At 32.5% G+C, this 14,509-nt stretch overlaps 1 protein-coding gene across 1 annotated transcript; it reads right to left on the bottom strand.

The window, feature by feature from the left end:
* Window positions 1-5,696: 5,696 nt before the first annotated feature.
* On the bottom strand, window positions 5,697-10,202 carry LOC114163040 (DNA glycosylase superfamily protein). Its single transcript, XM_028047087.2, has 2 exons — window positions 8,910-10,202; window positions 5,697-6,205 (listed from the first exon to the last, which is right to left on the bottom strand). The coding sequence occupies exons 1-2, from the start codon at window positions 9,992-9,994 to the stop codon at window positions 6,181-6,183; spliced, it is 1,110 nt and encodes a 369-aa protein (XP_027902888.1). The 5' UTR covers window positions 9,995-10,202; the 3' UTR covers window positions 5,697-6,180.
* Between the last annotated feature and the right edge of the window lie 4,307 nt (window positions 10,203-14,509).

Genomic DNA, 14,509 nt, shown 5'->3' with positions numbered 1-14,509 from the left:
TAAATAAATTTCGTATATTCTATCTCTTAACTTATAAATTTTATTATTTTATTTTAAACGATAATATCATACAAACATTACACTTTCTTATTCATTCATTAATATCCTTATAACACTAATTATTCAGTAAGCAAACTCCTTTTTAATATTTGTGTGTATCCGATACAATTATTTAAACTTAGACGTCTTCAATTTAAATTGAAATTTGAATACATCATATGCTAAATTACGAGCTATTACGTTATCATGTTTTTATTCGATAAGTAGGATGAAGATTTTTTTTTTTTTAATTTGAATTAAAATTGTAAATCTTTACGCTCCATATAAAATATTATTATTATTATTTCATTCACATTTTGAACATTTTAGTTGTGCAATGAATAAAACCTTTAGATTTTCATTTAAGTGAATTTCGTTCAACAAACAAATAGTTATTTAGCGACTAACCTTCTCAAGTTTCAAAAAGAAAAAAAAAAAAGAATTTTGTTCAGTGAACACATTGGTCACTCAATGATTTTATGCCGAAAATTTTAGAAAGAATGAAGTCCAACAATGTTCCAATTCATTTTTTCATATATAATTGAGTACTTCTTTTTAAAAGACTATCTTAAACCAATTTAATTTAGTTTCACATTATATATTTTAACTATCAAATGTAGATCATGTTTCATTAATTCAATTTAACTTAAATGAACAAAAAAATGGATTTACTCAATTTAATTTATTTCCACATTATATATTTTAACTATCAAATGTAGATCATGTTTCATTTAATTCAATTTAACTTAAATGAACACAAAAAAATGGATTTACTCACACATAAAATTTACCGTGACGTAAAATTAACAAGAGTAAAATAAAGGGTGATAAAATGTTTATTAATGAATAAAAAATTTTGTTGGTAGTTGTAGATTACTAAAAATTTGCTAGTAAATATTGTTAGTAATTATTAACCATTTAAATTTGGAAATAATCATTCATCAGCAAATATTCGTCGATAAATATCGTGATTTGATCTTCTTACTCATTCTCTTCTTTTTCTTCTCCTTCTTCCATTTTGCTTTTCTTCTTTCTCCTCTTCTGCCATTGTCGTCCAACCTTGCTTTTCATCATCCTCCTCCTTCTCTTTTTCCTCGTCCTCCTCTTCTTCTTTATTCTATGGCTCCTCAATTCTTGTCATTGTTGTCATGTCATCATTGTACACACTATTTTCATCCCCTCCTTTTGCTCATCTTCCTCTTTCCTTTTTCTCCTTCTTCTTCTTCTCCTCAATCATATTCATTTAATTTATAATACACTCTCCTCAAATTTAGTAAGAAAAATTGACATTCATTTTAAAAAATTTAATTATGAACAAATTTACCTTGTACCTTATTCTTACAAAGAGAACACACTCCTTATACCTTTTTATCCTTACAAAGAAAAGTTGCTAAAACCTTATTCTTACAAAGAGAACACACACCTTATACCTTTTTATCCTTACAAAGAAAAGTTGCTAAATGGACTTTTCTTCATCTAACAAAAAGAACACATACTTTTTACCTCTGTCAATTGGTCAATTGAAAACTGTTGTGAAAAAGTTTTAATAAGACATGTATTTTTTAAGGAGTAATAGAAGCATATCATATTAGCTCCCCTCAAACCTTTGGAATAGCAGTAGACAAAAATTCTAGTAACCTTTTGATTCTACAATCGTCAAAATAGTTCAATTAGGAATATCTTGAAAGAGAGTCACTTGAAGACAAAAATTCTAGTTACCTTTTGATCTAGGATAGTGAAGAGTTCAGTTAGAAATGAGAGTCACTTGAAGAGTATATATGAATTGCAATTCATAAATTCCACTTATAAAAAGATAGAATTCAAACAAAATTAACCTAGACTTAAGAATCAAAGACAAACAAAATGATCCTACACTTTAGAAACAAAGACAGGAAAATGTAACCGAATAGCATACGAAACACATGCAAGGAGAGAAATGCATGTGAAAGATCAGCATAAATCATTTCAAATTTCAAAAATTAAAATCCTAACATCATCATCAACACTCCATCGAATAAGAATTCTCAAAGGCAATATCATAAAAATCTCTTACTCTATAAAAAATGGGTAGTTTTACGTAAAAAGTTTAATTTTTCTATAGAAAATGATTTTTTGACTATTATATTTTTATAACTTTCTTTTACAACCTTATGTGTTATTTTTTAAGTAATTTTTCATTTTTTCATTTTCTCATTCTCAATATTCTAAAACCACTTAAAAGATGACACACTTCATATTGTAAAAGAAAGTTGTCAAAATTTAATAGTTAATATATGATTGTACTTTTTCTAATTATCATAACATTTTTAAAAGGGCAATAATATTTTGACTACTAATTTTTGACAACTTTCTCTTACATGATGTGTCATCTTCTAAGTGATCTTGAAATATTGAAAATAAGAAAATGGAGAAATGAAGAACCATTTAGAAGATGATACTTAAAGTTATAAGAGAAAGTTGACAAAATTTAGTAGTCAAAAAATCATTTTCCTTTTTAAAACCATGTTTTTAAGTGGTTGTTTTGAATGTGGAAAAAATCATTTTCCATTTCTTTTTCTTCGTTTGTTATATATACAAGTTTATAGGTCTGGAAGAGTATTTTTATTCCTACATTTATTGATTTATCGATATACAGAGATGAAAATATGCTGACTGAGAATCAACAGTTTTCATATTAGACCCATATTATGCTCCATATCACAGAAGAGATATTAGAGAGCTAGGAGTGTCCATACATGAAAGGGATCTTGTCACGTGACCCTTCTCTTCCCAAGCTTCTTCTCCTACCTTCTGTGCTCTCGTAAAAACAGTAACATCTTTCTCAAATCGCATCTCCATCAGAATCACCATGTCCCCTGCAAGAAGCTTTTCCTTACACCTCCCTCTTTGCAATTTTCCAGAAGTGGTTTTGGGAACACACTCACTCTTAACCAAAACCACCCATCCAATCTCTACCTTCTCCTTCTTCCAAACACATGCCTTAATTCTCTCACAGACCCACTTCAACACAACCACATCCACATCCTTTTCGAACCTCTGCATCTCTGCCACAACCACCGCCGTTGCTGAAACTTTAAACGCTGCAATGCAGCCTCCTCTGAGTAACTTGGGGCAACTGTTGTAAGCTGCTGTCTCTATGTAATGTGGATGAACCTTCTCACCGTTTTGAAGTTCCATAACATCTTGACATCGACCAGTAACAAAGAGGTATCTCTTTTCTCCTTTCACGATGCCTTTGTCCCCAGTTCGAAGAAAGCACTTACTAACCATGTTTCTCAATCTTCCATGAAACACCTCTCTCGTTAAACTAGGGTGGCCAAGGTACCCAGAAGCATTACTTGGTGAAGCAACCCAAATTTCTCCTTCGACGCCATCCTCACTCGGCTCCAAGGTTTCTTCGTTTACGACCATAATCTCCACGTCTTCCTGCTCCACGTTTCCGAGTCTTGCAACCGGTAACAGTTTGTTGTGAGTTGGGAAATCTGGGAAGCTGGAAGAAGCATAAGCACCATCTTTGTCACTGTGACAGTTCCTCCACGCAGTGGACACAAAGGTGCAATTTTCTGCTAACCCGTAGGAAGGAGAGATAGAAGAAGGGCTTAACCCGAATGGTGAAAAAGTATGAACGAATTCTTCCACAGAGTCGCTATAGATAGGTTCGTTGATGATTATAAGGTTCTTCAAAGTTGATAGGTTGATGGGTAAAGTTCTTTGGTGAATCCCTCCACGCTTGATGACCAGTGGCAATGTGAAGGATGGAACGGGAGTGCAAGTGGCCTTGAATTCGGACAAGAGTTCAAGCCAGAGTCTGGGGCGTTTGATGAACGCGTTTGGGGACGTGAGAACACACGTGGCACCGGAGACAATGGTCAGCAACAGAAACATGAGGCCACAATCATGGTACTGTGGCAGCCACGAAACGATGGTGCTGTTTGGATGAAGATCGTAAGCTTTTCTCGCTGTTCTAACGTTGTGAGCAGCTGAACCAGCAGTGACAAGCACGGGTTTTGGGATCCCAGTGGCTCCAGAAGTGTACTGAACCAAATAAACTTCATCAGCTTTGCAACCACTGTACGTTAGGGAATCACGGTTGTTCACAGTACCGTGTTTGACATGGTCAATGGAAATCCAGTGGAGGGTTTGCAGCATGTGAGCAAGCTTGGTGTTGTTGTGGGGGGAGGAGAGGTAGTGTCGAATGCTTGAAATGTAGTGAGAGTGAGCTATGGCAGCTTTGGGTTTGGTCTGAGAAATGGCTCGTACGAGGTGGTGATAGTTTTGTTTGGAGAAAGAAGGGTGGGGAGGGACGATAGGTACGCTCAAGAGACCAGCTCTTTGGCAACCGAAAATGAGTTCAACTAGGTCAAGTCCTGGAGAACAGAGAAGAAGAACAGTGTCTCCTCTTTGCAGTGAACCCTGCAACTGTGAGGAGATGAGATGAACATTGGTGTTGAGTTGTTGGTAGGTGAGGAGAGTGGTGGTGGTGTGGGAGTCTTGAGCCCAAATGAAAGCTGGTTTGGAGTGGAAAGCTGGTAATCTTGCCCAAACAGGGAGGTATAAGTCAACGACAGGTTGGTCGGGGAAGGAGGGGTCATAATTCTCGTATTGGTATGACATATTTTTAGTTTGTCTGTTGTGTTGCATGATGGGTTGCATATTTATAGTAATAGTGTTAAGGTAGGTACGTGTTGAAGCGCATGATCCAGTCTCTGATATTCCAATGGGATGATTATGAAAACTAGAGGGAATAAAGGGATATGCGGTTAGAATATCTCACTGTGCCCTCAGCTGTAATAGCAAAAATCGTCGCTATGTAGTTGTTGGGTCTGTGTATTCGGAATTACATCGCCGTCCTGTAAAAGAAAACGTTTCTATATTGTAGGCGGATTGTCCCCGCAGCTGTCTGCTAGTACATGTTCATGTCTTCGCGTACTTGTTCTCTCCTTATCTTCCTAAATTATTAATTAAACGCACAGAAGAAGCTAATTTTGATCATCTCTTCAATTTGGACAACGCTATCCTGACAGTAACAATATTGTTTTTACGCTTCTTTTAATTTTTTTTTCTGTAGGTTTAAATTTATAAACAAAAATTGGCAATTTTTATGATTCTCGTTTTTAACTTAATAAGTTTCTTTTATATTTTAATGTTGAATATAATGAAATTTATAATTTAAAATTAATTTAAACTAATAAAAAAAAAGTCAATAAAATCATATTATAACAAATGATGTTATAATAAACAAATGAGGGCGACTCAAAATTATTAATTATCCCACTACGAGAAGTGGAGAAGAACGTCTTTTATTTACCAGTATACCAGTATATTAATAACAATGTCTGCTATCAAATTAAAAAAAATCCGAAGTGATTAAAAATTTAATGCTCACCGCTATCTTTATCCTATATATAAGATGTAAATAAAATAAAGTGTCCTAACTATAAAAATCATTAGATCAATTTCAAATGCATCAAAATTTAATCTCTTTCCATACTCTTTAATTTATTGAATTATGCAATTAAAAAACTAATTCTAGAATAATAAATAGTATCTTTAAATATAACCAAACCAATTACACTAAATAACCTAACTTATTTTATTAATCTTAATAAATTAACGGGTTACTGATCACCACATGACTAAGCAATAAAAACACAGGGTGCAAACTGCACTATTACGGGCATCTATTAAATTAAAAACCTATTACCAGATATGAGATCTTTCACTTTTTTTACATTAGACGAACGACACATAACGCAAAGGGCTTATCCAGTTAATGACTCCATGCATACATTAATTACATGACATGGTCTGACACTCCAAAAAACCACACTACCATGCAGCAACAAAGGCAATGAAACACTGCCCTCTAATCAGTCTAGTCCTACTATCTGACGACTTAACAACTCAACATAGCCCTCCAACAGCTACAATTACTCAAATAAAAACAAAATTAAGGAGTGGCCTTTATTAGTCTTGCACTGGCTTTATTGAACACAAGGCAAATCATACACTAATGCTTCAATGCTCCCAATGTCCAAGTCTCAGTACTAAGATCTATCATTAAATACATTTCACGTCGTGTCTTTGCAACTTCCCGTGTGAGCGACTGCTAACAAAGCCTCGTATAAATTCCGTTGGGGATCATTGTCCCCAAGCACATGCGGCCCTATAGCACATTTCACAGAACAGAGAGATGAGAAAGGTGTTAAAATTACATCAATTACTATGTTAGATTAGACAACATAAACAATTACATATTTCAAGTTGGAGAGAACAGAAAGAAATGAAGCGAAATGAAAGACGCGTACTGTACCTTCAAATTTTCACTCCTCTCCTTCACAGTAACTGAATTGTGCATATATTGTTATAAACTCTATATCAATCAGATTTTAGGGAAATACATGACAGTTGGCACCACAAAGCACAAGCAAGTACATTACAACAGGACCACAACATACCATAAACTGATAAAACATAGCATTATTGAGTTTACTCCTAAAATTACTATTACATAAAATACACGCCTTCGTAGGAGATATATCAAAACAACCAACGGAAGAAATAACTTCACATCATTTTTTTTGTCTTCATTACGTTAGGCAATGATTCCAACGTCATTAGAAGTTGAGATTTAGCTTCAGAAGCCGGATCACATAAGGAAAACCACTAAATAGACACGTGATTAATAATATAATTACCAGGCTACCAAACTAAACACTAACTATTAACAGGCAGAGAAGCAATTTTCCAAAATATGATGAGAACCCACGAAATTCCAAAAATATAACCACCTTAAAGGTTCAATGATCACTCCAGATCAATGAATGAAAATAGAGATCCATACACTGCTACTACATTAAGTCCAACGACTACCAAAAGGCCACACTGACGTAACAAAGCAAAGTTCTCCTGACGCCCACTAACCACCCGAGGTGTCTTAAGGGGGGATTTGGAAAATTGAAAAATAGTTATCGATTCAAATCACCATCTAGCAACTCGCAATAAATAAACAACATAACAATAGACCTTGAGCATGTCTTATTGCATCAACTCCTCACAAGTTGTAACCACAAGCTATTTTCACTACCTTGACTATTTTAAAAGAAAAAATTAATTTAATGAAACATAAGAACCAGTCCTGCCTTCAAATCAACTCGAAGCCTAAGTATAAAATAATACACTAAAAAATATAAGTTTGACTAATAAATCAGGATCCTCGCATCACTTCTTCCCATGCAAACCATGCAACGGTAGTATATAGTTCAGCCTAGAAGCTTCCAAGCATTGACTTATTAAACTGTACATACCCATTGTCTATTATGTTTAATGGGGAGTGTTGACTTATTCCCTTCAAGATGAACAAGGCAACAATGATCTCCTCTCAACCCTTCTTTTGGTGGGAAGATAGCTAGCTTAATTGACGCAGCAATTCTTTCAATCCCAGCACCACAAATCATATAGAGACCATTCCATGTTTAGGTAATCAAATTTTACTTAATAGTATCACCACTTGAAGTTTTGGTGGTACTAGTTCAATTCTTAAATGTTATACCATACTTTTCTATATAATTCTTGGTTTCATCTTTTTTCACACCCACGTAATAGTAATGCAAGAAAATGCCAACAAGTATTTCTTCCCTCGTACAGCCTATATATGCTATATACAATTTAAGAGATGTCAAACTTTCCCCTCAATTCATACACTGCACAACAAGAGAACCAAAAGGAGTGCATAAGTTAATCACATGCAACATATCTTGTCACCATAGTTGACCAAGACACAAAAGGCACTAGTTTTCTTCCTCGTTAGACAGAGAAAGCTGTGTTTCACATGACATCTCAGCTATCAGGAATTCTACATCGCAATATCTTAAGTATCATCAGACAAAAACACTGACACAAAAAAGTTTTAACTTAATTGTCTTTTCGGTCCCTTTTGTATCACAATTATGTGATTTTAACCCCTGAAGTTTTAATTGTACCAAGCGGATCCCTCTGAAATTACAATTGTTTAATTTTAGTTCCCTGTGTTCTAATTGTGTGGTTTTAGTCTCCCAGATATGTCATAAGTCAATGTTACATCAACTAATTCCAATTAATGAAAGGATTAAACAACAAAATTACAATATCTAGAGGATTCAATTGACACAAATGAAACCTACGAAACTAAAGTCGCACATTTACCATGCTTGAAAACCCAATTACCACAGTTGGAACTCGAGGCAGTAAAATCATACAGTTGTGATATTGGAAGACCAAAAGTGCAACTTAACGAAGTTTTTAATTTAAACAAAAATTTTCATCAACCATTAAGAGCCAAAGGAAAGATAAAGTGTCTTAAGGTATTCCCTTTTTTTTTTCAAATTAGCTTGCAGAAAGAGCGAAAGGAGAAGCAAAAAAATATCCCAGGAAGTTATAAGTTCAACGACCAGTCAACTTAATGGAAATTGAACAAAGATAAAACACGCTAAAATCAAGATATGTAACCATGAGGTGCGAAGGCTTTCCTAATCTGGGAAAAAGAAAGAATTAGCAGCACGTCTTCACAAGACGAAAGTGTATATCTCTACCAGAATAATCACCAGGCGACTGTATAACACTTCATCACAGATATAGATAACAATTGCTCATTACCAGCAGCATTTTCCATATTGAGAAAGCAAGCTTTTGATTACAGATTTTCGTACACAATTCATTTAATTTCAAATCAAACTATCAAAGTAAAAAACGAATTTAATCATAGGTAAAACACATATTCTAAATACGAACACTTTCATTTAATACGAGCAAGATATTTACGAGGGAATCAAATCAACACATAAACCATTAAATCAAGCATATGAAAAGCTGCGGAGCCAGTAATGTCTTACCCGAGATTAAACATACTATTTATGGGGTCCAGAAGCTGCGGCTGTGGAGGATGTTGTTGTTGCTGCGGTTGCTCATGTTGTTGGTGCTGGTGGTGATGCTGCTGCTGCTGCTGCAGGCCAGCACCAGTGGCTACTGCTACGGCACTCGAAGGAGTTCCTTTGGCTTCAACAAATCTCCACATATACCACGAAGCAACAGAACGATAAGGCCTCCACTTCTCGCACAACTGGTCCATCTGCGACGGCCGCGGCAAGTCCTCGAGGTTATAAAGAAGCTGAACCCCTTTCCTCACACCCAAATCATTGATGGGAAGAACATCGGGTCTGTGGAGTGAAAAAATCATGAACATGTGAACAGACCAAGAGCCAATTCCATTGACCATGGTCAGCATAGTGAAGAGTGACTTATCATCCATGTTCACAATGGCCGAATCGGACAGTATCCCGTTCTGATACTTCCTCGCTAAATCGTGAAGGTAACTCGCCTTCCGCCCCGAAACCCCAATTTGGCGAAGCTGTTGGGGAGTCAAAGCGAGAACGGTTTCGGGAACGACACCGTTTTCGCCACCGCAGAGCGCGATGAAGCGCGTGTAGATGGAGGTGCCTGCTTTGTACGCGAGTTGCTGGTACAAGATGCTACGCGTTAGGGCGAGGAAGGGAGTGTGGAAATTGTCGAAGGTTGGGGGTTGGTGAATGTCGATTAGAGGGGAGAGGAGAGGGTCCGCGTTCCTGAGAAATCGGAGCGCGATCTCCACCTCGCCTTCGCACGAGAGTGAACGCGCCACTAAGCGCGGCACCACCGCCATGGCTCGCGAAGGCGCAACGTGCTTGGTGCTCCGGCCACCGCTCTTGCCCGGTTTAGAGGGTTCGGTTAGGGATTCGGATGTGGAAGGGTCCGGTGAGACCTTCCGGATCTTACGGGGACGGAGGGGGATTTTCGAGGCAGGGGAGTTTGCGTGCGGAAGGACATTGTTTAGTTCTGAGTCCGCCTGAGCGCCGTCGGGGCCGGTGGCGGAGGAGGAGGGAGCTGGGTGGGGCTGAGGTTCGATTAGGGATTGTGCTTGACCTAGCGTGTGTTCGCCCATAAGTGTGGAGTTGAATTGGTGATTGAGGAAAGTGAATGAAATCGAATGAGTTTGAAGTTGAATGAATGTAATGTGACGATGTTGATGATGATAATGGTTGAAACTCACTCTCCTTTAATCCAACTGCTTCTAATCATTTGTTTCTTCATTCTCTTTTCAGTTTCGCTGCTTTTCTTGTTCGTCTTGGTCTTCGTCTCGGATCCTACCTTGGTATGGGTTTTCTTATTTCTTTCTCACACGCCATCTCGCAATGCGTGCTACACGTGAACCTTTACATTCGGCCCAAATGACAAGCCCAACATCGCCAAAACAGTCCACGATATATGCCTTTTTTTATTTTTCTAAACGCGCCTCTATTATTTTGAATTTTTTTTTTGACAAAATTAACCTTGGAGTCCCTTGTATATTTCCTATACAAGTTACTTTCTTTTTTAAAAAAATAACTTTTAATTGAAATTAAATTATTTAATAAATAAATTTTCTTTTCACAGTAATTGAAGTAACATGATACAAATTATAAAAAGTTAGTATACTTATCCTATGTTAGATATACAGTAGAGATCATTATCTTATATAATTGAAAAATAATTATTTTTTAGTAGATAACAAGAAACAACTCAGTCACACATGTTTAATATTTTTATTAATTATTAGCTACTATTTATCTATTATCCATAATTTCATATAACAAAAAAAAAAAAGTTACTCATGAAAAAAAATATATAAAAATTAGATTACAGAAACATTCACAAAGGAAGTGGACTTTAACTTGTACTCCTTTTTTATTTTTGCCATTTATTCGTATAAAGACTCAGGAATTTCCTTCAATGCATGGACTTTTTCTCTTAAACTCAGTTTATTCCTTTGCCATTTGACACCTTACATTACATCATTGTCATCATCATTACATAAAAGGAAACCCATTATCATCCACAAAACTTCACACGCAGACGATAAAAAATCTTGTAAGAACAATTAATAATTTTTAATAAAATTGGAGGAAACTTTTTTTATTGTTGTTTACGTGTTTGAATTGTCAACGAATTTTTCATGACGTCCAACAATGTGCTTTGAGAAAGAAGGTGGACAATTGCTTCTTGCATTTGATTTTTTCTTTCGGTATCTTCATAGTGTCTGAAATATTGGCTATATCTGATGAAATAAATAAAAATAATGTTTTTAATTTTATAATTTAAGATTGTACGTTTTATAGATATTTCGGAGAATGGAAAATGTTATATTCCGAAATGTATTTTCAAAATTGGAATACATTAATTTAAAATATGAGCTCTCACACATCAATAGAGGTGAAGGAAAAGAATGAGTAAAAAGGATAAGATTGTCATTTCATCACATGCAGCGAGAAAATATAAGAGTGCAGGAAGCAATAGCCGAACAATTTCTCATTACAGATGATGATAAAGCCCAATTGATTCTAAAGGGCCCAAACTTTCTTTGGATGGCTATTTTTCAAGAACTTTAACGAAATTCACGTTTTTGTGAAGAAATAGAAGGAAAAAAAAAGGTCGTGGTTAATGATTGTACCCAATACTACAAGAAAAAGAACAAGAAGCAAGGGGAGAGCATAATGTGAAAGCGACTTGAAAAATCAAAATAACAGCACCCTGGAAATGAAACAATTTTAATGGCTTTATTGGAGAATTAGTTGTAAATTTTATCAATTGCATTTAGCCAAGTCATTTTCTATAAAGGATGACTCTAAAACATGTCTCCTTTCAAGCATATATATGCTCAGGAGATTTTTTGGAACTGATATATTATTTTTTTCTTTTGGGTTGAGTCATTAACCTTGAGAAATGATATTTTTCTAATGATGGGCCATGATCAATTCTGATAGCTATTTAACCAAGCATATTAAAAAATGAGTTAAATATGTTCTTTTTTACCTTAATTTTTAGAAAATTTTGGAATTAGTTCATTTTGAAACTTTAGATCAATTTAGTCATTCATCTTTCGAAATATGTGACTTTAATCATTTTAATCAAATTTTGTTAAATTTATTTGACATTTCAAGCACGTTTCATAATAGTATTTGACTTAACATTAAAACAAACAGTATAAACAACTCAAATACAATCCCAAAACATGTATTAAACATTAATAAACTTAACAAAATTTGATTTAAATGACTAAATTCACGTATTTTGAAAAATCGATGACTAAATTAGTCTACAGTTTCGAAATGGACTAATTCCAAAATTTACTAAAAGTTAAGAAACCAAAAATATATTTAACCCTTACAAAAATTTTCATCCAGGCATAAAAATTCTTTCAACTAATTTACAGTCTTTGAAAAGTAAGTTCAAAAAATATCACCAATTTATGTTTATTAATTCATCTTTATTATAAGTACAACTAAATTAATTTAGAATAATTGAGTGAGTTTTGTATACTAAATATTTATTTTATCAAATCAATTTAGAATAAAAGAAAAGCATTCATTTCAAATATTTATTTATTTGTCATTTTAAATATATTGATTAATTAATTAAAGATGTTTCATTCCTAAAAACACTATTAAAAAACTCTTATTTTCTACCAATTTTGTTTTAATTTTTTTTTTTGTAAAAAATACCTACAATTTTGTTATGAAAAAAATAAATTGCAAAAAATTACTGTAAATGCTTTTATAAAATATTTTATATAAAACATTTTTCACTGTAAATTTTATAAAAAATACTTATAAATTTTATAATTTTATAATAAATAATTATCATTGCATGTCAATTAAAATTCTTATAAAGAATAACAGAAAAATATATTTTTTATAATTTTTTTAATAAATTTATAAAAAAAATTATGTAATATAAAAATTTTTGGGAGTGAAATAAATAAAAAATTCTTATTATATTTTTTATTTTTTATTTTACATCTGAAGGGTTTTTTTTATTGAATTCATTATTTATGGTGATATTGTAATTTGCTGTTATTATTCATCTTTTATGCAGTTATTTCCCTTCCGAGTCACATTACTCAACTCGTATATAAAAAACATTGACACAGATTCATGAAATTTTTTTCTTTATTGATATATATTAATATTGTTGATATATCGTGACACTTTTTTATATGTACAGAGCACTAATCAATCCTAATCAATCCGAGGTAAGAGGATCATGATCATGATCGTGACACTTTTTTATATGTTACCTATCTTGTCCATTTTTTCCTTAACTTCTTAACAAGTTTAGAATAAAAAAAGTTTATAAACATTTTGATTTTAAACAATATAGAATTTTTTAACGTATACCATAACTATTATTAAATAAGTCAAGCTAATTAGACAATTTTGTTTTAATAATAATTTCTCAAATAAATACTTGTGTATTTTCCTCGTCATAAAATTTCATATTAAATATTGCTTGCTTACAAAAGACCTATTATATCTTCAAGATTAGATAGACCATTTAATGACAACATTATTCACGTTATATTAATAAAATATTAAATTAATCAACTTAAAATCAATTGGCTAACTTATGGTGTTTGAAAATGGGTAGATTGTTATTGTATTATTTTATTTTTTTACATACATGATGTATAAAAACTATTCAAAAATAAATAAATAATTTATGGTTGTTTGATGTAGCTTTTACCGAATTTATTTTGACAATTGCCAGAATAGTTTTTAAAAATATAATGTCAAACTATTAATCTTAAGCCAAACGAATAAACATATATGAAATAAAATGATATCATAGTAATCTTATGGTCATATTTAAAGAAAAATATTTAAATTTTACTACTAAAAAAAATTTATATTTCCTGTAAATTTTATTTTAAAATTTTTTTAATGAGAAATATTTACAAATTTTTTTATAAAAAAAATTACAAGAAATTTTTACCAAAATTTTTGTAAAATAGTTTATATAAAATAATTTGCACAAAAAAAAATTATAAAAAAATGTTTACTAACTATAATTTTATAAAGAATAATTATTCATAAAATATTTACTCATTAATTAAAATTCTTACAAAAATGATAAAAAAAACTTGTAAATTTTTGTAATAAATTTTAAAAGAAATCTTGTGTAATATAAAAATTTTTAGTAATATTTTATGAAATAAAAGTTTCCTAAATTGTATATGGACTAAAATGACTAGTTAATTGAATCTTGATTATGTCCCTTTTAATATGAAATAAGTTATGCGCTAAAAGTTTCCTAAATAATATTATATATATATATATATATATATATATATATATATATATATATATATATATTTAAATACAAAATGTAGTATTTATGGGCTATTTTGTTTTAAAAAAATTTAAGAAATTATATACCAAACTAAGCCCCCAAGTGTGAGGAGTTTATGAACTCATAATCTTTGCACCACTTCACTAAGAAGATTTAGCATTCTAAATGTTATTTTCGTTGGTTTCATGTTGTAAGACTTCGTTTTTGTTTATTAATCATCCTTTCTTTTATTTTTCGTTAGTAAGATTCTCTGTTATTCAAAATATATATGGAAAAAGATAAGATAAAATTA

This window comes from Vigna unguiculata, chromosome 9 (genome assembly GCF_037176805.1).
Source record: "Vigna unguiculata cultivar grain cowpea cultivar isolate G323 ecotype 2 chromosome 9, ASM3717680v1, whole genome shotgun sequence".
NCBI classification, from domain to species: domain Eukaryota; kingdom Viridiplantae; phylum Streptophyta; class Magnoliopsida; order Fabales; family Fabaceae; genus Vigna; species Vigna unguiculata.
The sequence above is the reverse complement of the archived record's forward strand: the minus strand, read 5'-3'. Positions and strand labels throughout refer to the sequence as shown.